Source organism: Lagenorhynchus albirostris, chromosome 9, assembly GCF_949774975.1.
Source record: "Lagenorhynchus albirostris chromosome 9, mLagAlb1.1, whole genome shotgun sequence".
Taxonomy (NCBI): Eukaryota; Metazoa; Chordata; class Mammalia; order Artiodactyla; family Delphinidae; genus Lagenorhynchus; species Lagenorhynchus albirostris.
The window spans coordinates 9147304-9170449 of record NC_083103.1 but is presented as its reverse complement, the minus strand read 5'-3'; the positions used below and the strand labels follow the sequence as shown (position 1 = coordinate 9170449).

General features: G+C 57.8%; 1 protein-coding gene across 6 annotated transcripts in view; it reads right to left on the bottom strand.

Annotated features, from left to right (window-relative positions):
* AHNAK (AHNAK nucleoprotein) overlaps positions 1-14926 on the bottom strand; it is a 110942-nt gene extending 96016 nt beyond the window's left edge. For 5 of the 6 annotated variants that reach the window (XR_009542346.1, XM_060158959.1, XM_060158960.1 and 2 more), the window contains exons 1-4: positions 14768-14925; positions 4958-5061; positions 4535-4691; positions 3928-4115 (exon numbers count right to left, since the gene is read on the bottom strand). Coding sequence is in view for 5 of the 6 variants with exons in the window: in XM_060158959.1 (XP_060014942.1) it covers positions 3928-4115; positions 4535-4691 (345 nt within the window). In the remaining variant the exon portion in view is untranslated. Of the gene's footprint in view, positions 1-45; positions 2978-3927; positions 4116-4534; positions 4692-4957; positions 5062-14767 lie in introns of all 6 variants that reach the window. The other variant, XM_060158962.1, reaches the window with a different exon arrangement.
* Between the last annotated feature and the right edge of the window lie 8220 nt (positions 14927-23146).

The following is a 23146-nucleotide window of genomic DNA, read 5'->3' as shown; positions in this document are numbered from 1 at the left end:
CTACTTTGGGACCTTTGATGTCCCCATGTGGAGCTCTCATCTCACCTTCTATTTTTGGTGCAGACATATCTAGATTCCCTTTCATTTTGGGTCCTTTAAAATCCATGTCAACATCTGGCAGGGTCATCTTGGGAGCTCTGAAGTGCATCTCAGGCATCTTAAACTTAGGGCCTTTCAACTTCCCTTCTGGTCCTTCAAGGCTCAGATCTGGAGCACTAATATCTACCTTGTGTGCAGAAATGTCAACATCAGCCTTGGGCAGGTTCACATCCAATTCTGGGCCCTCTCCTTTAAGGCTGGGCCTGGTGAATCTGGGCATTTTCATCTTTGGCATCTTTAGGTTCCAATCAGGACTGTGAACTCCAACATCTGGGGCACTGACGTCTACCTTTGGCCCCTTCAGGTCCCCTTCCAGTTTTGGCACTGTAACGTCATATTCCCCTTTTACCTTGGGACCTTTCATATGCAAATCTACATCAGGCATGGAGATCTTGGGGGCCTTGATATTCACGTCAGGCATCTTAAACTTGGGACCCTTCAGCTTTCCTTCAGGTCCTTCAATATTCACATCTGGAAGTTCAACATCCACCTTGGGTCCGGCGATGTCAATGTCAGTCTTGGGCAGGTTCACATCCACTTCTGGGACCTCTGCTTTGCGGCCGGGCATGCTGAACTTGGGCATTTTCATTTTGGGCATCTTCAGGTGCCAGTCTGGGCCTTGAATGTCCACATCTGGAGCATCAATGTCCACTTTGGCACTTTTAAGTTCAACATCAGGAACTTTAATCTCACCTTCCACCTTCGGCACTGTGACATCATATTCTCCTTTTACACTAGGGCCTTTCAAATGTAAGTCCACGTCTGGTATGGAGATCTTCGGGGCTTTGATATTCATCTCAGGCATCTTAAACTTGGGTCCTTTCAATTTCCCCTCTGGTCCCTCAATACTCACATCTGGAGCACAGACATCTACCTTGGGCCCAGAAATGTCCACATCGGGCTCAGGCAGCTTTACATCCACTTCGGGGCCCTCTGCTTTGAGGCCGGGCATGCTGAACTTGGGCATTTTCATCTTGGGCATCTTCAGGTGCCAGTCTGGGCCATGAACGTCCACATTAGGGGCATCAATGTCCACTTTGGGGCCTCTCATCTCTCCTTCAAGTTTTGTTGCTGTTACATCATACTGTCCTTTTACCTTTGGGCCTTTCACATGCAAATCCACATCAGGCATGGTGATCTTTGGTGTCTTGACACTCACTTCAGGCAGCTGAACATCAGGACCTTTAAGGTTGCCCACCAGGCCCCCTATGTTGACCTTTGGGGCTTCCACACTGACCTTGGGCCCTGAAATACTGACATCACCTTTGGGGAGATTCACATCTACATCTGGCCCTTCCCCTTTAACTCCTGGAGTGCTGAACTTGGGCATTTTCATCTTGGGCATTTTCAGGTTCCAGTCCGGACCATGAATGTCCACATCTGGGGCACTGACATCCACTTTGGGGCCTCTGACATCAACTTCAGGGACACTGACTTTCCCCTCTACTTTTGGAAGCGTGACATCCACACCCCCTTTCACCTTTGGTGCGGCAACATTTAAGTCTACGTCTGCCATAGAGATCTTGCAGGTTCCTTCTTTCCCAGAAGGACCACTAAACTTGGGGCCAGTCACGGTCCCCTCTAGGCTGGGTGTCTCTATGTCCACTTTGGCACCTTTAACTGCCACTTGAGGGCCTTTAACATCACCTTGAAGCCCAGGAGCAGAAACCTTAATGTCTCCTTTCAGTTTAGGGGACCTGAGGCTCAGATCCACATCCTGCATGGAGATTTTAGGTGTCTGAACAGTCACTTCAGGAGTCTTGATTTTAGGACCTTTCACCTTCCCTTCCAGTCCCCCAGAAGCAACCTCAGGTAGGCCAACATCCCCAGAGACCCCAGGAAGTGTCACATCAATGCCAGCTCCCTCTCCCTTAGAACCTGATACGGAGAATTTGGGGGCCTTCACCTTGGGCATATTCAGTTTGCCCCCTGGCCCGTGAATATCAATGTTAGGAGTTTGAACTTCCACCCTGGAGCCAGCGATGCTGCCCTCGATTTTGGGCACAGAGATGTCCACCCTTGAACTCCCCTGTGGCTTGGTACCTTTCAGGCCCAGGTCACCCTCAAGGGATGGCCCAGTGATCTGGGGGCCCTTCAGCTTCCCCTCAAGCCCCTTAATACTGGCAGAGGGACCACTGACTTCTAGCTGAGGGGTCTGGATGTTCCCGCCAATGGTCAAGCCTGGCTTGCCACCCTTGTGCCCCACAGAGAATTCAGGGGCAGAAACACTCAACCCTGCCTCTGGGGCCTGACCCTCAAGCCCTGTTGAGACACCAAATTTTGGGAGCTTCATGGAGGGAAATTTAATTTTCCCATCGTTGCCACTCTCAAGAGCTGGGCCCTGCCACTCTGCTGCCCCACCCCCAAGAGAAGACAGAACGTCCACCCCTGGGACTTGGACCCCTCCTTTGCTACCTAAGTCCAAGCCCTTTGCACTGACACTGACACCCGGGCTTCCCACCTTTATCCCAGGCCCGGTGACCTGGACCTTCGAGTGGCCAGCACCTTGGAGCTCTGGTCCTGAAGTGGAAATGGACCCTGCTTGGATGTCCACAGTGGAGCCTGTGGTGGGGGACAGTGCCCCCGAGCCCGAGGGCAGTCTGATCACTGTCTTCCCAGGCTGGGTGTCCACATCCACGGTGGAGATTTCAGTCAGTTCGTGCCGTGGAATCTTGATCTTGAACTCAGGGCTGCTGATGTCGATGTCCTTGGCTCCTTCGCGGCTTGTCACGTCCACAGTGTAGGCTGTGACCCTCCTAGTCACCGTGATGGTGCGGCTCTGGGTCTCCCCAGGCTCCCCTTCCACTCCATCCTCCGGCTTCAGCCGAGGCTTGATCTTCGTGGTGTAGATGCGCTGGTACTCCTCGTCATCCCCGCTCTGCAGAAACACACGCCCCCCCCACAGGTTGCAGCAGCGTCTGCGTGAGTGACAGCCGCCTGGCCGCAGCCCAGCCCACAGCATGGTTGCCTGTTTCCCAAAGAAGCCGTAAGGAGGCTTCTTTGGACCGTAAGGGAGGCCCACGGAGCCTCCTGGGACACAGCACAGGGGACTGAAGAGAGGGGCTGACGGCCACACCACAGGAGGAGAACAGAAATTACTTGGGGAATCTCTGGTAAGCAAAAGCCATGGGGAGTGGGGACAGGTAGACTCCCAGACAGTGGAGTCTGGGAGAAGGATTTACAATCAATTCTAGATTCGAATCGGCCCAGCAGGTCTCAGGGACACCTCCCGGTGACTAGCTCCGTGTTGACTGGACCTTCAGCTCTCACCTCTCGCCTCTCACCTGCCTGGCTTGTTTGTTTAATCTGCAGGGGAATCCTCCCAGGGACCCTTCGGAAAGCATTTGTTGAGCCTGGTCGTGCCAGGGTTAACGTTTCCACTGTGAGGACTCATTATTTGTTAAATAAACAAGCCATCAGAAGCAGCAGAGAACTGTCCCTCAGGCACTCTGCTGCCCAGCCTCTGACTCACAGATGAGTCCAGGCCTCTGGAAGCAGAAAAATGATGTCTGTGAGGCAGAACTGGGCACCTGTGAAATCATTTCAAAGATGCCTGCAAAGCAGCCAACTTCCTCCTGGCACCGAGGAATAGACCAACGAGTGGGTCCCCAGGCGGGGACCCTCGGAAGAGACTGACAGAAGACTTTTAGCGGCAGCCACACGTGAAAAGGAGAAACAGGCTGGCTCTACAGAGAGCAGAGGGTGAGAGCAGGAGAGAAGCCAGGAAGGACAAGCTGCCCAGCGGGCGGACAGAGGCTCAGGAAGGGGGATCAGCCCGTCGGCGTGGTCGGGGGAGCTAAGGGCACGGCCAGCCGGCCAGGCACTCACCAGAACCACGTCAGGGCTGTGGGAGCTGAAGACATCGTAGGTCCGGGTCTGGCCGGGCTCAGGGGAACGGTCCCCCTTGCGATGCAGCTTCAGGCCCACGGCGTGGTGCCCCATGGTGCTCAGCAGCTGGGCCACCTCTCCGGACTGCAGGTTGTCAAAGTAGATGGTAGCACCCACGATCTGGTCCCCTGAGCAGGGAGGAGCGGGAAGCGGGTAAGACCACCCAGGGTCTCGGGGAAACAACACACAACCACTCTGTGCCGGGCCCTCAGACTGACGTGCAGGTGTGGTAACACCCATTGTAGAGATGAGGAAACTGAGGCAGAGAGGCCACCTAATTTGCCCAAAGTGGCAGAGCTCATGGGTGGAGGAGTCGGAACAGAGGACGGCGCGTCCACCAGTCCTCAGGACCACCTCCCGCAAGGACTGTGAGAGAACCAGGGATAGAGAGCGGGCAGGGGAGGGCAGGGCTTAGGTACCGGCCATCCTGATGCCACTGGGACCCAGCCCTCCACAACCACCCACCCACTTGTGCTGCCCCTGCCTTTCCCTCCAGCACCCTCCCCCTCCCCGTCCCAGCAGCAGCCCGCACCCCGAGGTAACTCACCCTCCTTGACCACCCCAGTGCGGGCCGCAGGGGAGTTCTGCATCACCTCCTGCACAAAGACACCATCGTCCCTCTGGGTGATGGTCAGCCCGTGGGAGCCGCTGCCCTGCCAGTTGGGCAGCAGCAGCTCCCGGGTCGTCTCTTCCTCCTTCTCCATCTGGATGAGGTAAGGAAACGGGGCAGTGGGGGCATGAGGGGATGGGGAAGCCAGGGATCCCCCTGGGCGTGGGGCACTGTCTCCGAGGTGCCTGCCTCCACTGTGGGCGGGCTCCCAAGGTGGACGGTGGACACAGCCGCAGCGGAGGCAACCGGTCCCTCGTCCTGTCCCCCCCGGCCCTGCCTCCCGATAGCACGTGCCTCCCGGGTCTCTGCCCTCCCCATCCTCTCACCTCCACCGCCCTCGTCACCCTCCCTCCTACTGACCTTGGCAGGACTTGGTTCAGGAGCGGATGCCTTGCCAGAAGCCCGCCCCTCCTTCCTCTCCTCTTCTCGGAGTGTCTCTCTCTTGGGAATCTCGGTCACACAGCCTAGGGAGAAGGTCACATTCGGGCTCACACTCAGCACTTGGCTTGTCGAAACCCCGACCAGCTGCTGTGCAAGAGACGGCCGGTTGTTTTGCCCACCCCCCCGGGCCAAACCAAATCCCCAACCCCGCTACTGTCATCAGCTCCATTCACACAAGACTCTGCAGCCTGGGATCACAGGAAGGGGGTTTGGAAGAGGCCAGACTCAGATTCAAATCCTGGCTCTGCATCTTCCCGGCTGTGTGACCCGGGCCAAGTCATTTAACTTCTCTGAACTTCCATTTCCTCATCTGAGAAAATGGAGACGATAAAGAATTCCCATGAGGACTGAAGGAGCAAGAGAAAGCATGTGAGAAAAGCTCTGGCCCATCGGAGCCTCCCAACAACCCCATTCTCATTAGGTCCCTTGTAACAGCTTCAGCCCCCATAGTGCAGGTGGGGAAACCGAGATTCGGAGAGGCCAGCCGGCCGGGGGTGCACCGTGAGAGAGCAGCTACGATCGGGCTCTGAGCCTGTAACTCTTCCTCCGATGCCATATCAGGCCTGCAGCTCTAACCTGTGCGAGACCCCTCCTCAGACTCTCCGGCACTGGGGGCCACTGGCAACCTGCAAGCAGGGCTGGCTGGTGGTGCCCTCCCTCCGCCAGTGGCCGACAGTGAGTGACTCCGGGTCACCCTAACCCCAGCCTCAGAACCAGGGGGACGCTCGCCAGCTGGGAGCTCCAGGAGCCCTGCCACAGGCAGAGGCCAAACAATGGAAGCCCCAGGCCCCCCAGCACCGGCCCAAGCCCAAGAGGCTGCGGTCCAGCTGTGCTGCCTCAAGGACGTGGTGAGTCAGGGCCCATCTGGCTACACCTGCTGGGCCCTGAAACCAGGCCCCCATAGGTGCGGGCACTGAGGGAGCAAAGACACCCTCCAGCCATGGGATGAACTGTCGGCTGCAGAGGCGCCGGGGAAGACACCAGGCAGGCCTCCAGCCTCCAGACACCCAGAAGTACGCCTGTGAAACCGTCCGGGGGGTGCTATAAATCGTGGAGAACCTCGCCCAAAGCTCCTCCCTAAATCTGCTGACACCCAGAAATTAGCCAACCAATCAATAAATACATGCATACTGATCGTCTCCTGTATGTCCAACATTGTACAGGACACTGCCGAGAAGTCTAGCAAGGGACAGACACAGCTCAGCCCAGCACTGAACTCTACACTGCATCAGGCTATCACCTAACTTCACTCATGCGTCCTCCAAACGTTTACTGAATGCACTCCACGTGCCAGCTATGGAGAGTTAAAAGACTTAGCTTCTGTCCCAGATATAAGTTATGAGCAAGGTGCTCTGGGCATGACCAATTTCGCCTCTGAATGTTCCGGAAGGCTTGGGAGCCTTCTGAGGGAATGAAATCTAAATGGAGTCTTGAAGGGGCTGAGTTTGCCTCTGAGGACGGGATTCATGGAAATTCATAGGCACTTAGGACTTCCAGCGTCAGGCAGATCACAACACCGGAGAAAACAGCCACAGACACCCGGTTCGCCAACCACCTGCACTCGCTCACGCGGTAGTTACGTCAGCACAGGTGCCGGCTAGGAGGCCAGCGGCAGCCAGTTGGCACAGGTGTGAGCTGAGGAACTCACCTCCTTCCTTCCTACCGGAAGTCCCGCTGACCCTACCCATAGTGAAACAGCAAGCTGGAGCTTAAATGGTGCCTTCCCCCGGCGTCCAGCACTGAGAAGCCAGCCCTGCAGACAAGGAGTCAGGCAGGGCAGGGAAGGAAGGGGCTTCCACCCGAGGGCCTCTCAGATCCCCGAAGCCACCACCTGCACTGGCATGCCCCTCTTCCTCCTTGAGCAGGGCCCCTTTTTTCAGCCCAGCATCTGGTGCTGAGCCAGCAGGCGGCGATGGGGCAGCAAGCCAGACAGCTCACCCTCGCCCACGTCTCAGCCCCACCTTCCCTCCTTCCCCAGTGAGTCACTGCGGCCGCAGTAGCTCCAGACACGCCAAGGGTCACGCCTAAAACCCGATCGACCAAGTGCTTCACGGGCCAGACCCCCGGGGGCCAGAGGGGCTGGGGCCCGGTGAGAGGCAGGGGGCTTCCCTGCCAGCTGCTCGGCACAGAGCCCCAGGCCCGGAGTCCAGGGAAGCACAGCTGGGAGGCTCAGGAGGGAGGTACCACACGCCTCAACCCCTGGGGCTAGCGAGGAGGCCATGGTGAGCAGAGAAAGGGCCACAGTCCGTGAGAAGAGGAGGCGCTGGACCCAAGGCTGCAGGTTGGCCCTGGCAGGGCATCCGCTGGCTTCCCGGCCAGGCAGGGCTGCCAACCACCACGCCTGCTCTGGCTCAGGCCTCACCTCATGGCACAGCCAGGAAAGACTCCCCTCCTCTTTCATCTGACCTGGCCGGGCATGGGGGTGCTGATAGGGGATTCGAGGCCACGGTGGCAAGGGCCTATTTTCTGCACTTGGGTCCCAGCCCTCCATCTCGCCCACCCCTGGGGCCTGTACCGAGCCCAGATGGGCCTTCCTTCTCCTCCCGCACAAGTCAGGTGAAGCCAGCTACCCGGGGGGCTGGGGCTCCACCTTGCTGCTGCCCAAAGCAGGGTCTCTGGAGCTTTGGGGAATTCCACACATTCAGTCAAGTGGCATAAGCCCTCGGAGTGGAAGAAACCTTAGGCCACATGTGGCTATTTAAATGTAAGTTAATTTAACTTAAACATTTAGTCCATTGGTTATAGTAGCCGCACTTCAAGAGCTCAACAGCCACGCAGGGCTACCATATTAGAAGCGCAAGTACAGAACATTTCTACCGCTGCAAAGTCCTGTGGGACAGCACCACCTGCTATTTACAGATGGGGATAGTGAGGTCCAGAGCCCTGAGAATGGCGGAGTGTTGGGGGCCTAGAACCCAGGACTGCTAGCTCCCTGCCCGCAGTCCACCCGACACTGGCTCACAGTAACCTTCGTGATGGGATGGGCTGGACTGGAGACCCTCTAAGACACGGGGCTGCCTGGAGGGCAAAAAAGGAGTGATTTGGTGAGGCCACGCCAGCTTCAAGGTAGAGAGGACACGCAACTGAGGCTGCAGGGACAGAGTGTAATTCAGGCCAGAAGCGGCTAGAGAAGAGCGAAGCTGCCCTGACAGTTCAAAACCACAAAGGAGGATGTGCAGAGCAGCAGGGCTCTGCCCATGCCACCTCTGCAGACTGGGGGCAACACCCAGGCAAATCCGGGACAAGGCCCAGGAAACAGACTCTTTGCCCCAGGAAGATGGTCTCCGCCAGGTGTTACCTCCAGAGGAACATGTTCTCCCACTGCTCCCAGGAAACAGAGCCCCTTCTGCCCAAGATCCAGTATGAAAACAGCCAGGGAGGGGACCCAGCCTAACTGCTGCAGCAGCCAAAGACAACCTCGCAGCCAGCGTCAGCGTCAAGATGACAGGAACTGATACACACACACACCCGGGAGTCAGGCCCACGGGCCTCAAGGCCTCCACGCACCAACCCCGAAGTCAAGATACACAGCAGAGGGACAGAAGTTTGTCCATATGCCCAGCACAGGCGGGACACAGGAGGTGACACTCCAAGGCAGAAGGAAGCACACCCACCCACGGTGGGGAGGACGCTGACAGCAATGAAACTTCCACCCAGCACACGAGCAAACCGAGCCACCGTACACACAGGCCAGGGGGAAGCAGTCCCCAAGCTCAGAACAATGAGGTGACTCACACCAGAGCCACAGACTCCCACCAGCGGGAAAGCTGCGAACACTTATAACCAGGACCAGGGGCTGAGACATTCGGAGAAAAGAGAGACACGCCCGGAGAGGCCGTCTACGCGCTCGTGAATACTCCCCGGGCAGTAACAAGGAGAAAGCTCCGCATTAAAAGAAAACGCCACCGCCACCCCCGGCCCCGCCCCCGGCCCCGCCCCAGGGGGAGAGAAGGAGAACTTTGCAGAGCTCCTATGGTGCCCCAGGACACCAAGGGGTCCCCTTCCTTCCCCAAACAACCCTATGTGATTAAGAATTAACATCCTTATTTTAGAGTGCAGAAATAGGCCCCAAGGTAAAATGACTTGCCCGAGTATGACACAGAGTTGAAATACAAGCCCGGGGTCCTCTGACTCCAAGGCCTCTCTACCCACGGACAGCGACAAAGGTACAAATAAACACACAAGAGAGGATGAGAAACCACAGAGAAAGATGCACAAGGGAGATACACGGGAGGGAGAGACCGAGAGACCTATACTGGAGGGGGGCAGAGTGAGAGCTGGAGAGGCACGTCCACAGGAAGGCGGAGAGGCCTCCACGCTCATCCAGAGGGAGCAGACGTGGTGGGAGGAGGATGTCTCGGAGGGACAGAAACACACAGAAAGAGAGGGGCTGAGATTCGGGTAGGGGCACGGGGAGAGACCCCAGGAAGCAGTGATGCCCGTCAAGGTGCACCAGCACACGGGGAAGGGGGAGTGGCCATCACCTTCCTTGCCCACACACCAGCCCTGTCCTGGCCCAGCTTGGGGACAGCTAGCCCAGAATGGGCAGAGTCCCAGGCACCCCAGAGCCCAGGATCCGAGGGCCCTTTTAGTTCTGAGGCTCATCAACGCTGTGTTCCCAGGAGTCAGAGATCCTGAGCCACCCGGAACCCAGCTCACCTGCAGACTCTCTGGACCCCAGCCGGTGAAGACCAAGAGAATCATCCCCTTCTGGGGCTTGGCAGGCACCAGACCCACTCTAGAGACGGGCACCCACAGGGCAAGGCAAACATTCCCACTCACTGGGAAATCCCAGGTCCAGAGGAACAAGGAGGAACACAGGGGCGCCTCTCTTCCAGTGCCCAAGCCTCCAAACGGACCTCCACATAGGCAGCCGCCAGACCTTGGTCTGGAAAACAACCTGCCCCATTCTAACTGGAGTAGCACCGCGTTCCATTCAGAGTCTAAGCTGGAACCGAGAACCCTGAGGTCAGCTGATTCTGGACGGCACGCCCCCAGGGGGCACTTTCAACTTGAATAGGGTATGTGTGTTGGGGAGGGCGAATCATCAGGGAGAATTTGACGAACATGTTGCAAGACACAGGCAACATGGGCACTGGAGAAACAATCAAAGAAAGACACACAGGGAAGCACACACAACCCGGGCACGCAGACACACTCCTCAGTCCCCCCTCCTCACAGCCCAGAGCAGGCCCACAGCCCCTGCCTCCCCCAGCTCACCACAGACACCTGTCTGCGCGGCCCCAGGCCCTGCGCATCATGGAGGGAGCCTCTACCTGTTAACCTGGTGCCCAGATTCCGTGCCTCCCTCTAGCGCGTGCGCCCGCCTAGCTCCTCCCTGGCTACCGGGGCTGCTGGTCCCGCCCACACCTCCCACTTGGAGCAAGTTTTTCCAGCCTCATCACTCCAGCCCTGTCCTCCACGTCAGCCCCTTCCCCTGGCCCCTCACCATCACACTAGAGTTTCCTGCCCCTCGACTTCCAGAGCAGCCCCCCCACCCCCACTCCAGCCAGCCAGCCAGCCAGCCAGCCGCTTTCAGGGCTCAGCCCAGCCACCTTTCTCCACCTCTGTCCCCTGGCCCCTCCCACTCCCGCAGCCCCAGCGCTCCAAGTTCAAGCTTCCAACAGGGAGAGAGATTCCTTCTTCCTCTCCTGACCAAGACGGACTCCCCTCTCCTTCTGGCAGGGACTGGGGACAGCTTCCATTCTCCAGCGGGCAGTCCCCACACCTGGCCACCTCGCCAGGGAAGAGTGGGCCTTGACCCTGGATGGCTGGGATTAAGACAGCAGCTGGGGGATGGGGGGGTCCTCCTGACTGGGGCAAGGGGTGAAGAAGAGCTCGCTGTCTCACCGGGTCTCGCTCCGGGGGTTGATTACAGTTTGGGAGCTGCCCGCGGACAAGACCAAGGCGGATCTCTCCGCCCAGAGGTCGGGTCACGCTAGTGCAGGGGCTCGGGGCCAGTCCACTCGGCTCAGCTGCCAAAGAGCCACCCCCCCCCCCCAGCCCGGCCAGGACGCAAAACCAGGCGCTTCCCCTTCCCTAGAACCTCCGCTCCAGCCCCCGGGGACCGGGCAGGATGCCCCTCCCTGACCGGCCCTGTGCAGCGCCTCGCTCAGCCTAGATCTGCGCAGCCTCACTCCCACGGCTGTGCTCACCCTCCCTGGGGCCTCTGGACACAAACTCCAGGGCCTGGAACCTGTCCAGGATGGAGAAACTTACTTGAGCCCTTACCTACAGCCCCTGAAGCCCCCATGAAACCTCCACCACTGGGACAGAGTCCCACTGTTGTCCCCTGCTCTATAAACCCCAGACGCAAGCAGAGGTGACACATCCAGGACCAGTGAGCACAGCCAGAGACACCTTCTCACAGGTAATAACACATATCTCTCTGCTGTGACACAGCGGTCACAGGGACTCAAGGCCACAGTGAAACAGGGACCCCGGACCCAAGACCTCCAGTACAACAGCCCAGCGGGCCCCCAGATGTGGACTGAGGCCAGCCGGGAGGAAGAGGGGCTCAATCAAAACACACGTTCCTGCTGAGCCCGCTGTGCCCCCTCCCCCCAGCGTGGTCCTCACAACTCCTCGGGCTCGCCCAGGCCTGGAGGAAACCGCTTGTTCTCAGGAAGGCCTGGGAGCCCAGCGGGATGGTCGCAGCCCAGGGAAATGGCAGCTCCCTAGGAGCCTGGATAAAGCCCATGGGGGTCAGAGGGAGAACAGAAGGCCCCAGACACCCACCAGCTGAAACGTCCCATTCTCACCGCTCTCCAGGGGCCGCCTCGTTTCCTCGTGTGCACACGTACCTGATCAGCCCAGCTCCAGGGAGAGAAGCTTGGGGCTTCCAGGTGTGGTGGGGAGGACAGAGCCGGCATGGGAGAGTTCCCAGCAGGAGTCAGACTAGCTCTCCCAGTCTGCCTCTCTGTCCGTCCCCCAGTGGTTCCCAGGTTCTGAGGAAGGTGACAGCCACACCCCAGAGCCCCACACACTCCTCCACTCCCACAGCTTTGCCCCAACCCCTCAAACAAGCTCCTCAGGCTCTGGGTGGCGTGCTCTGCCAGGGCCAGCCAGCCAATTCCAAGTGAGCCTAAGAATCCAGCCCAGCAGTGCCCGGGCACCTCCACCCACGGCCTTCCTGGGACTAGGGTGACCCTGGGGATCCCCGGCCCATACCCTGCCCTTGGCTGATCCTGGCTTTCTCCTTCCATAAGTCCCCCATGGTTTACTCTATTGGGTCCCACTTTGAGCCCTGGACCTGTAGACGCATGCCCTTCAACCAAGTCTGGCTGGTACAAGTTCTCAGCTCTGTGAGGTTAGCTCTGCAAGAAGTTGCCCAAACCAGGACCCCTGACTCACTGCTGTGGGCCCACAGCTGCAGCTCTAAGCCCCAATGACTTCTGTGGCTCCCTCTGTGTCCTGGTTCTCTGAACAACGTCCCTGCATATAACCTTTAAAGACAGGGCTTTGAAGAGGGGCTCAGACACCCTCCAATCCGCATTGCCAATACTCCAGACCCTTTGACTTCTGCTAGCCCAGCTCTCATGGTCCCAGGTCCTCTCCCTGCTACCTCATCCCACAGCTCCCAGCTCAGAGCAAGGAGGTACCCCCTCAGCCTGGGGCTCCCTTCTACTCCCCACTCTGCACACACACCAACCAAGTGCTGGCCCAACCCATCACCCGTGGGTGCCAAGGTGAAGGCAGCTGCCCCGCTCAGCCTCGGAAAGGAAGTGAGAGCCACACCCTGCCCCACAGATTTCCCTCATGGGGGGCAGGGGAAGAGGGGCGGAATGAAAGCAGAATCTACTCCCTGAATTTAGACCCATTACAGGTGAGGAGGCCCTAAAATGCCTTCCAAGGCATCTTCAGTCTCTCCCTTCTTTCCCCGAAATCCCTCACCGTCACCTGTCACCGCAACCCTCCAATGCGTCACTGTGTCCCACAGAATCAACCCAATCCCTATCCTGTGCTAGGCTGTGCACAGGGCATGCGACCCCCGCAGTCAGAGGCTGGATTCTAATAAACTGTTTCAAAATCAATTATTGGCAGCCCAGCACTGTGCTGGGGACCCAGAGGTAAATATCTGGGTCCCTTTTCCTCCCAAAAGTCCAGGTCATTCTCTAAAGACCTCACTGCCATGGGAAGATCCCACTTTGCCTTTCCACAAATCCAATCCACAGAGCAGGGCACCCAGCGGCAGGCTCCCTGGGGGCACCTCACCTCCTCCTCGGTGGCAGCCACGCCCTGTGAAAGGCACACACACGAGGCACACAATTCTCCGTGGCCACAACGTGCGGAGGCGCCAGAGCTGCCCCCACGTGGTGCTGGGGCCCAGCTAGTGCCGTGAGATGCCCCATCTGCCCATTCGGCTCCCCTCCCACGCATGGGGCACAGTCAGCCCTGCTCAGACCCCACGTGTCCCTCGTGGCCAGAGACGCCAAAGGGCTGCGCCCCCGCCTCCCAAGGCCCTGGCACTGCAGGGGGCGCCGAGCCCGCCAGCGGAGGGCCGGCCCTCGCACACTGCACACCCTCTCCCTGCATGGGAAAGCCTTACATAACACAGTTCTCTGAACACACCCTAAGCCCAGTGCCTTTCCAACTCCACGGCAGGACCTCGCCCCCCAGCCGCCTCTCCAGGAGCGCGTCTCTGGAGAGGAGGGCTCCAGCCAGGGAGGGCAGCTGAGCCCTCCTCCCACGCCAGCCGGGCTCCTGCCCCCGCCTCCCTAACCAGCCCCTTCGCCGCCTTCCCCTTTGCCCCTCACCACTCCTCCCCGAGTTCTGGTTTGAATTAGTCACCGGCTCCAACCACCACATTCCTCAGGCTGCTGGCGCCGAGCCAGGCGCTGGGGCGGGGGCCGTCCCACCCGGCCGGGTTTGGGAGTGGGGTTGGGGAGAGAGCGCCGCTTCGGAAGGGGAAGGGGCGGTCCCGAGGGCTATGCCGCGGCACAGCCCCCCTCCCCGCCCACCCCAGCGCAGGCATCTCTCCAATTATGTCCCCCACCCCCACTCCCACCCGTCCCGCTGCCGGGCGAGCTGCAAACTCCTAGGCTCAGCGACCCCAGCGGAAGAAGGGAGTTTTCTGGAGCTGGGAACACAGAGGGGCAAGACTAGGGCGGGGCAGCTGGAGGGAGGCTGAGGGGCCGCTCGGAGCAAGAAAAGGAGAGGCTGGTGGTGCAGAACTGGGTGGGGCCGGGAGGACCCGGGACGCGAAGTCAGGGGCGGAGGTGTGGGGCGCGGGGAGGGACAGCGGAGGGGGTGCTTGGCGCGGGGCCGCTGGGGCGCCGGGCGGGGCCGAGGGGCCGCGGCGCGATCTCGGAAACTTCTCCAGTAAACATGGAATAGGAACGAAGCAGCGCGCTCAGCCACCGCCCCACGGAGAAGGAGGGGGTGGGACAGGGGCCACCAGGCCAAGAACGGGCGCCCGGCCGTAGAGCAGGGACCACAGCCAGCCCTCGAGAGAAAGACAGACTGGAGCAAACCGCGTCTCGGAGCGATTTTCCAACTTTGCCCAACTTGCGCCCCTACCAGCGACCCAACTCCGGAGGCAGAGCTCGGCTCCCAGGACGCGACGCGTCGCCTCCCCGTGCGGCCCGGGGCTGCCCACCTTGCGCCGAACTGAATCTTCCCAGTGACACCCGCCCAAGGCGCCTCGCCCAAGCCCTGCCACCCACCTCCCCTCGCGCGTTCCCGGAGTCCCGTTCCCCGATTGCGCCGAGGTGCGCCCGGCGCCCCTACCTGCGCGCTCAGCCCCAGGGCACAGCCATAGCCAGCGCAGGGCCCGAGGTCGCGGTGCTGCGGCTGCTGCGGGCGGCGAGCCCCGGTCGGGGCGGGTCCGGCAGGGCGGGCGGTGCAGTCCCCGCGGCGGAGCTGCTCCGAGTGGCCCGGCCCCCGTGCGCGGAGGCGGCTCTTGTAACTCCGGCTGGGGCGGGCGGGCGGGTCTGCCCTGAGCGGTGGGGAGAGGGCGGGGCCGGGCGAGGCCGAAGCGGGGCTGGGACTGGTGAGCGGGGCCAACCCTGGAGGCACCAGGGAACGCGCTGTTGGGAGGGTACTGGGGGCCGCGGGGACCCGGGGACGCCGCACGTCCGAGGTGCTGCCTTCCCCTCCCCCCATCCACTGCCCCCCGTCCTGGCCCGGGCCTGGATCTACCCCCAAAGGATGCGCTATGTGGCTTCTTCGGCAAGAAACTCCTCGAAGCTCCCTGAGGTTCATCCTCACAGCTGGAACTGCGAATCAGCCCATTTTTCAGGAAGGACCAAGGGGTTCAGGCTGCGGCTGGGGGACTTGGGTGATTCAGCCGCGACCGCCAGCCTGACGCGGACCTTTGAGTTTTCTCTCAACACGGGCAGCTACCCTTCAAATCCTCGGCCGCAGGCTCCTCACTCGGTTCCCAGGCTCCACGCAGCCGCGCGCATTTCTCACCTTCCCTCTTTCTGGGGGCCCTCCCCCCACAGAACCAGCCTGGAGACGCTCGCCCCACCTGCTGGAGTCAGGGTCACCAGTGCCCCCCGTGCCACCGTGCTGCTCCGGCCGCTGCAGCGACACCGGAGTCAGGCCTGCACCCCTTGGAGGAGCAGAGCCCGCTGTCTACCTCCCTGCCCCCCGCTTTTCTCTTCCTACCTATTTCTTCTCCGACCCCCTCCCTCCACCACCCCACTGGCCGGACGCAGAGTTTCCAAATTTAAGCCATTTCCCGCAGGTACTTCTAACTACACGGAGATTTTATTAAACGCTTAATGACGGGGTGCAGGGGCCTTCTGGCTACACCCTCATTCGCTTCTACCCCGTGAGTTCTCTTATCCTCCTTCCTGGATGGCCACCCACTACCCACGCGAAGCCAGTTTTCCTTCCTTCTGGAATGCTGCGTGCAGAAGGGAGACCCCAGGCTGGGGACCTGAGAAGGCCTGGCCCCGGCAGGGAGCGCCCTCCTCGCTGTATGATCATGAGTGGGCTGGGGCTGAGACCAGCGGCCCTGTCCTCTGAAATGGCAAGCATGTTTACAGGCTAAAAATACCCAGCAGCCAACTCTACTGCCAGCCCTGGGGGCTGTGTCCCAGGTCCAGTTACCAGCACAGGGTACAGGCATGGGGGAGGGAAGAGATAGCCAAAGGAGCCACAGACAGGCAGACACTCAGATAATGGACACAGAAAGGTGGAGACACATGTGTAGACATTCAGACAAGCATAGACATGCAGAGACACATAGTCAAAGCACAGACTTGGGCACCAGCATTCTCTCATTCCCTCTCTCTCTCTCTCTCTCTCTCTCTCTCTCTCTCTCTCTCTCTCACACACACACACACACACACACACACACACACACACACATACACGCACACACACACACAGTGACTCAAACCCGCAGCAGAGTCGGTTCCACCACCCATATCACAAACACACAATCAGAAACCCAGACTTTCTGAAGAACCACCTCCACCTCCATTGTGGTCTGCACCCCTTTCCCAGCACCTACTTTATTCAAAGAAAAAATCTCAACTTTTCAACTTTGGGATGCTTTAAAAAATAAAAATAGAGACCAAGAGCTAATTATTTCCTATACCAATGGCTTTTTAAATTTTATCTCATTTTAAATAACATTTACTCAGTTTTTAAATATGAACCAAGAATACAGACAAAGTGGCCTGTGATCCTACAAGTCAGATAATCCTTGTTGCTGTTTCTGAAACAAAATCAATACCTCCATAGGGTGAAGAATGTCAGTACAGAAAAGTAGAACAATAAAAAGTAGACATCTCGGGCTTCCCTGGTGGCGCAGTGGTTGAGAGTCCGCCTGCCGATGCAGGGGACACGGGTTCGTGCCCCGGTCCGGGAAGATCCCACATGCCGCGGAGCGGCTGGGCCCGTGAGCCGTGGCCACTGAGCCTGCGCGTCCGGAGCCTGTGCTCCGCAACGGGAGAGGCCACAACAGTGAGAGGCCTGCGTACCGCAAAAAAAAAAAAAAAAAAGTAGACATCTCCCCCCCCACCCAGTCCCTCTCCCCAAAAGTAATCACTGTTAACAGTTTACCGGAGGATTTTAACTTTACAAAATGAATCATTTGGCTCCTTGAAAGTACAAGGGTTTCCAGTGCATATTAAGACGGGAGCTGATTTGCAGGTAGGTTTTTCAGAAAGATAGCTCTGGAAAGATGGCCATGGGATTTCGGAGGGAGGTGGCTGGAGCAGGAAAGGAAGAGTGGGGAACGGTGTGGATATTGTCCCCTCACCTCAGCTTGGGCGCCATCAGCCCCCCAGGAGTGAAAGAGCAGAGGCTAGTGTCCTGGGCTCAGAGCCAACTTATCGGCTCCATTGTTTGTCCCGGCCACCCTCTTGGTCAACAGAGAAAAAGGAGGGAGAGGATGGTCGGGGAGCAGCCGCAGAGCAGGGATTACTGTCCAGGTACTTCATTCAGCGGTAGGAGGGTCAGGATACCTGCTGGGAGGTGGTCCTGGGGACTGGCTCCTGCCCCATTCTAGGCTAGGAGGGTAGATAAGGGGTAACCTAGACCCTGCCCTCTAAAAAGCCATGATCGTGCCTGTCAGACCAAAGCTGGGGTTTCCTAGGGTCAGCCTCCTCAGCCCAGGCGAAGGGAGTATCTTCAACAGTTGGCAATGGTGCAACTGGAGACATACACTTTTAGAAATCTCTGCCAACCCTGTTCCTTCCGCCCGCTGCTGCAGCCCCCAGCTTTCACTCCCCGAAGCTACCTCAGTGGGGATTGTGCCTGACACTGCTGCAGGCACTTGACGTGTCAGCTCGTTTAATCCTCACATGCAGGAAGGAAAGGGTCTCAGAGAGGGGCAGTGATTTACCTAAAATCACACAGCTCTCAGAAACAGGAGTCAAAGCTCCCACCAGCATCTAAGCTCCACGAGAGCAGGAATTCTTTGTTCTCTGCTGTATACGCCACGCCTAGAGCAGTAGTTAGCACCAAGCAATCACTCCAGAACACTTGGTTAAATGTGTGAATGAGTGAATGAACTACAGGTATAAATGGCCCCAAAGCCCTGGTTCTTTATACAACAGCATCCTGTACCCCGTGATTCCCATGAGGGGAAGTCAGCTTCCCCTTGCTCTCAGCCTCAGGGAGCACTTCCCCCACGTGTAGGTCTTTCATGCAGCTGCACAAACATTCACTGTGTCCAGCACTGGGTCAGGGGCCGCTGGGGGTGGTGGTGCTGGTGGTGCTTGTGCAGGTAATGGGGTACTTGGCAAGATGGAATCCCTGCCCTCAAGGCGCTCAGTCCAGAAGGATCTATCCTCTGATGCCACCTTACCTTGTACTCTGAGTCCTATGCTTTGGAAAAACTGGACATTATCTTTTCTTACATATCTTTTACACCCCTACCTTACTTCCCCCCACACAGACACACTATTTTTTAGTTATGAGTCCCCTCAGTTGGCTCCAACATCTCAAAGAAAACCTTTGCTTCAGACTTTCCTGTCAAAATAAGGGCTACCCAGGGATCTGAGAGGACGTGAGCCCTCCCCTGCCACTACACCATCCTTCAGAAGCATCCCACACCAGTCCTCCAGACTCACTGGAAAAGCTAGGTAAGCTCTAGGACTCCTCATCACTGGGATACCCTAGCTTCCCCAGAAGTGTCACGCCCTCCCTGGGGGTTCCCTGATATGTATGTAGTATGTGTGTGATGAACCCTGGGCTCCTTTGTTGCCAGGCAACGTGCCTCTGTTTTGTTCTTATTATGCCTGTTTCCATAGCAACCACAAAGGGGAGCTCCGTGGGCAGGCCCCATGCCAGGGGATTCCCCTTCCCCTCCCTTCTCTCCACAGTCCCCTTCTCTGAAATCAGTGTGTTAGGAGGAAGAAAAGAAGCCAACTGCTCAAAGAGTCATCATGGCTTTTAAACTCTGATCCCAGAAAGGAAGCGAAGTGTGCAGTCTGCTTGCAGTCTCTTTGAAAGCAGACTTTTTCCCCGGATGAGGGCCCTTTGGCATGTCAGCCTTAGAAGCACAGAAATTACTGTTACCCCTTCTTCGAGCCATCTGGGACCTCCCAGACCCCACCTCTACCCCATACCCACACCAGCCCAGAGATGAGCATCCCTGCCAAGCACCAGGTCCTTCTCCATTCACTGTCATTGATTCTAATCTATCATCTTCCCTAGTGGAACAGCAACATTATTGGGCGATTCTGGGACCCAAACATCATTTTCTAAGCAATTCTCAAACCCCAAACTCCTAACCCAAACCCAAAATAGGAAGCCAAGTCAAACCATCCTTCTCCAGCTCAATTCAAATCCCAGCCTGTGTTAAACCTCAGGCTTCAAATAAGGAGTTCCTGAATTACGCAGATCAGACAGCTAGGATACCGGAAACCCTCCCATTACACTCAGTCCTAACTGAAATCTTCAGGCCCAAGCAGAACCCAAGTGAAAGCTGATTAGAGAACGAGAGATGAGACACAGGGCCCTGAGTAGAGACTCTGGGATGTAAGAAGGCAAAGAAAGGCTGTCTAGGCAAGAGACGGGGAACAGATGTGAGCAGGGAGAGTGGGGCAGGCGGCCACATCAAGACGGCTGGATCCCCAGCGGCAGAGAGAGAGGGCCGAGAGGCACCTGAGCTGTGGGTGCCGGTATGCTGGGGGAGCAAAAAGATAATGGGAAATGGAGACCCAAGATTAAGGAAAAGAAGTGGCAAAACAGGACTGAATGAGGCTGTACAGGGAGGGAGGGAGAGAGAGAAAAAAAGAGCCCAGAGCTGAGCCAGGGACTGGGCGGATGGACTTGTAAACAGGAGCCGAGGGAGGGAGCTGGAATGGACAGAGCAGCCAACGCCCCAGGCAGCTCCCCTCCGCAGCAGGGAGCGGGCAGCAGGGAGGGAGGGGCTGGGAGAGGGGAACACCAGCCTCCTCTCTCCTTTTTTGGGATCTGCCTTTCTGCCGTCCTTTCCAAATTCCTCTGCTTTTCCCTCAGTTCCCCAGGGAAGGGAAGACCAGCCCAGGGTTTCTCTCCCTCCTGTGCCCATACTTCTCAAGTCCAGTTTAAGGAGAAGCAGGCTGAGCAGGGAAGGAAGGGCCTAGGCTGCCCAGGGCCTGAGTCACCACATAGTTGAGGTTCCTGTCACTCGAAGTCCCGCCTCTGCTACACCCTGTGCCCTCTGCCCGCCCCGGGACTTGGATTGCTGGGCCTGCCCCTGCCCCAGGACCTGCTCCACTTCCATAATCCTTTCCCGGGTCAGGGCTGCCTACTCGGGCTGCTGGCAGCCTTAGATACAACCCTCTCCTCGCTTCCAAAACTACTGTACTTTGTCCACAGCTTTTTTTTTTAAAATTTTTAAAATTGTATTTACTTTTTGGCTGCATTGGGTCTTCATTGCTGCCCGCGGGCTTTCTATAGTTGCGGCGAGCGGGAGCTACTCTGGTGCGGTGTGTGGGCTTCTCTTGTTGTGGAACATGGGCTCTAGGAGCACAGGCTTCAGTAGTTGTGGCGCACGGGCTCAGTAGTTGTGGCTCATGGGCTCTAGAGCGCAGGCTCAGGAGCTGTGGCGCACCGGCTTAGTCGCTTGTGACATGTGGGATCATCCCAGACCAGGGATCGAACCCGTGTCCCCTGCACTGGCAGGCAGATTCTTAACCACTGCGCCACCAGGGAAGCCCCTGTCCATAGCTTTTGAGGGACGCGTCCTCCTGCTCTTCTTAGGAGCAAAAGTGACTCGGTGAGCGGCTGCAAAAACTGTGGAAAGAGAAGCATGCACCCTTGATGAGTCACTTCCCCTCTCTGGGCTCTAGTTTTCTCTTGGGTAAAAGAAAGGGACTACTTGCTGTGGTCTCCCCGAGGTACATTCTGTAAGACTGAGTCAAAGAGATGGAAAGTTGCTATTGAAGACAGCGGGGATAAAAGGGGCGTGTTTGCTAACCCCTGTCCTAACAGTAGGAGTGGATGGGGTGCGGGCACAGGAACCACACAGGAACCGCCACTATAGGACAGCCAACACTCCAGGCAACTCGGTGACTCAGGTCCTGAATACAGGCCAATGGGCAGGAAAGCACCCCGTGGCTCTCCTGTGAATCAGGGGAAATGCAGATCTCCCTGGAGAATGACTGGCCAGGGTCCCGCTATAACCAACTCTCCCTTACACCTAGAAAGCTTCCGATCCCAGTGTGGGCCCCACGTCTTTCGATGAGCACCCTAACCTCCCTGGTCTAGCTTCCACTCCTCCTGCCTGGCCTTGGCAACCCCTCTGCCCTCAACTCCGTAGCCCTCCCTACCCTCCAATGGCTCCCCTGCCCTGCCGTGTCCCCTCGTTTACCCCTTGGCTCTGCCCATCCTCACTATCCACCCCATCCAGGCAGAGTCAGCCAAACGATTGCAAAAGGGCTGAGCCAGCGGGAGAGGCCCTCACATGACAGCTGTTCCTGCTGCAGAGGGGAGGGGGCAGCTGGAAGTAGAGGGAGGCACATTCCATGGGAGATCTGATCAGAAATAGCCCCAAACCCTTAATGACCATCCAGCTCCCGCTCAGCGCAAGGCCTGCCCATCGTGTAAAACAAAGTAAGGTCAACAGGCTCCCCTTGGAATCCTGAGGAAATCAGCAAAACAAAAGGGGGCGGCCACATGAGGGGAGAGGGCTACAAGAATGAAAAAAATCCAGGAACGCGTAGAGATCCAGGGTCACCAAGGATACCTTTGCCACTGAACCAGCCCCACCTGCCCAAGGCATTCTCTCTCTTACAAGAGATTCAAATGAATACAGAGCTACTCCCCAGCAACCGCCATTACCCCCACTCCACCCACCCCTTGCGTGCTGAGGCACTGGGACACCCCAGTCATTCCACTGGAGTAAAACAACAGCCTTCTCTGGGAGCCATGCCAGCCTGATTAGAGCAAACAGACAAGACCAGGTGGCACAGTTTCTCTTAACCTTTCTGGAGCACCAATATTTTAGCTCCATAGCATCAGGGGAAGAATAAATAAGGTGGGTGCCCCAGAATTACATTCAAACATACAGAGAGGGGACTTCCCTGCTGGTACCGTGGTTAAGAATCCGCCTGCCAATGCAGGGGACACGGGTTCCAGCCCTGGTCCGGGAAGATCCCACATGCCGCGGAGCAACGAAGCCCGTGCGCCACAACTCCTGAGCCTGCGCTCTAGAGCCCACGAGCCACAACTACTGAGCCCATTCGCCACAGCTACTGAAGCCCACGCACCTAGAGCCCGTGCTTCGCAACAAGAGAAGCCACTGCAATGAGAGGCACGCGCACCGCAACAAAGAGTAGCCCCCCTTGCCGCAACTAGAGTAAGCCTGCGCACAGCAGCGAAGACCCAATGCAGCCAAAAATAAATAAATTTATTTTAAAAACCTAAAAACCAAAAAACATAGAGGACCAAAGCAAGTTGGGGAAGTTACAGTGTCCTGCAGGTACCACTGATGGGGTGAGCCGGGTAAGCCACAGTCACCCAGGAACACCCACCTGATGTGTGGAGGGAAAGTTCGGGTTCTGAGGACATGCCATGAAAGGTTGCCATGAAAATCACGGTATTAATTTCAGAAATGACTGGGTGGAGTCTTCAAAGCGCTTCACTCCTCTCCCTTCAACATTCTAGACCATTCCCCCACCCTTCAAAAGGGGAAGTGGCACATTTGGGGCATGTGGGCAGCTGGTGGGATGGATGGGACTGACCCAGTGTGAGCAGCAGATGTCCAGCTCCAACCAGGACGTGAAGAAAAGACAACCTAGGTGTTTCTTGGAAGAACTTTAAAGGCTTTTGACTTTTTAATAAGTGACTTAAGCAGAAACGCCAACAAAGCTAAAATAAACAGCCGCTTATAACCAGTTTATAACTGGTTTATCTACGAGCTAAACCAAGTCTCAGCCTCCCATTCACACTCCAGCCACTGTAGATTGTATCTGCAGTCAAACGCACGTCTGAGCCCCGGCCCCCTCTCCAGTTTCTCACCCTCCCTTTCTGGAGGCTCTGAGATTTTGCTCCGTAAGTGGGTGAAATAGCCTCCTCCTCCCCCCATCCTATCCCATTTCTCCAAGATCCTGCCCTGTCCTCAGCTCTCCACCCACTCGCAGCAGCCCCTTCCCTTTCCGCCCCGCGACCCCAGCCCCTGCCGGCCTGAGCAGCACCGTGGGCGCGGGGACGCCAGCT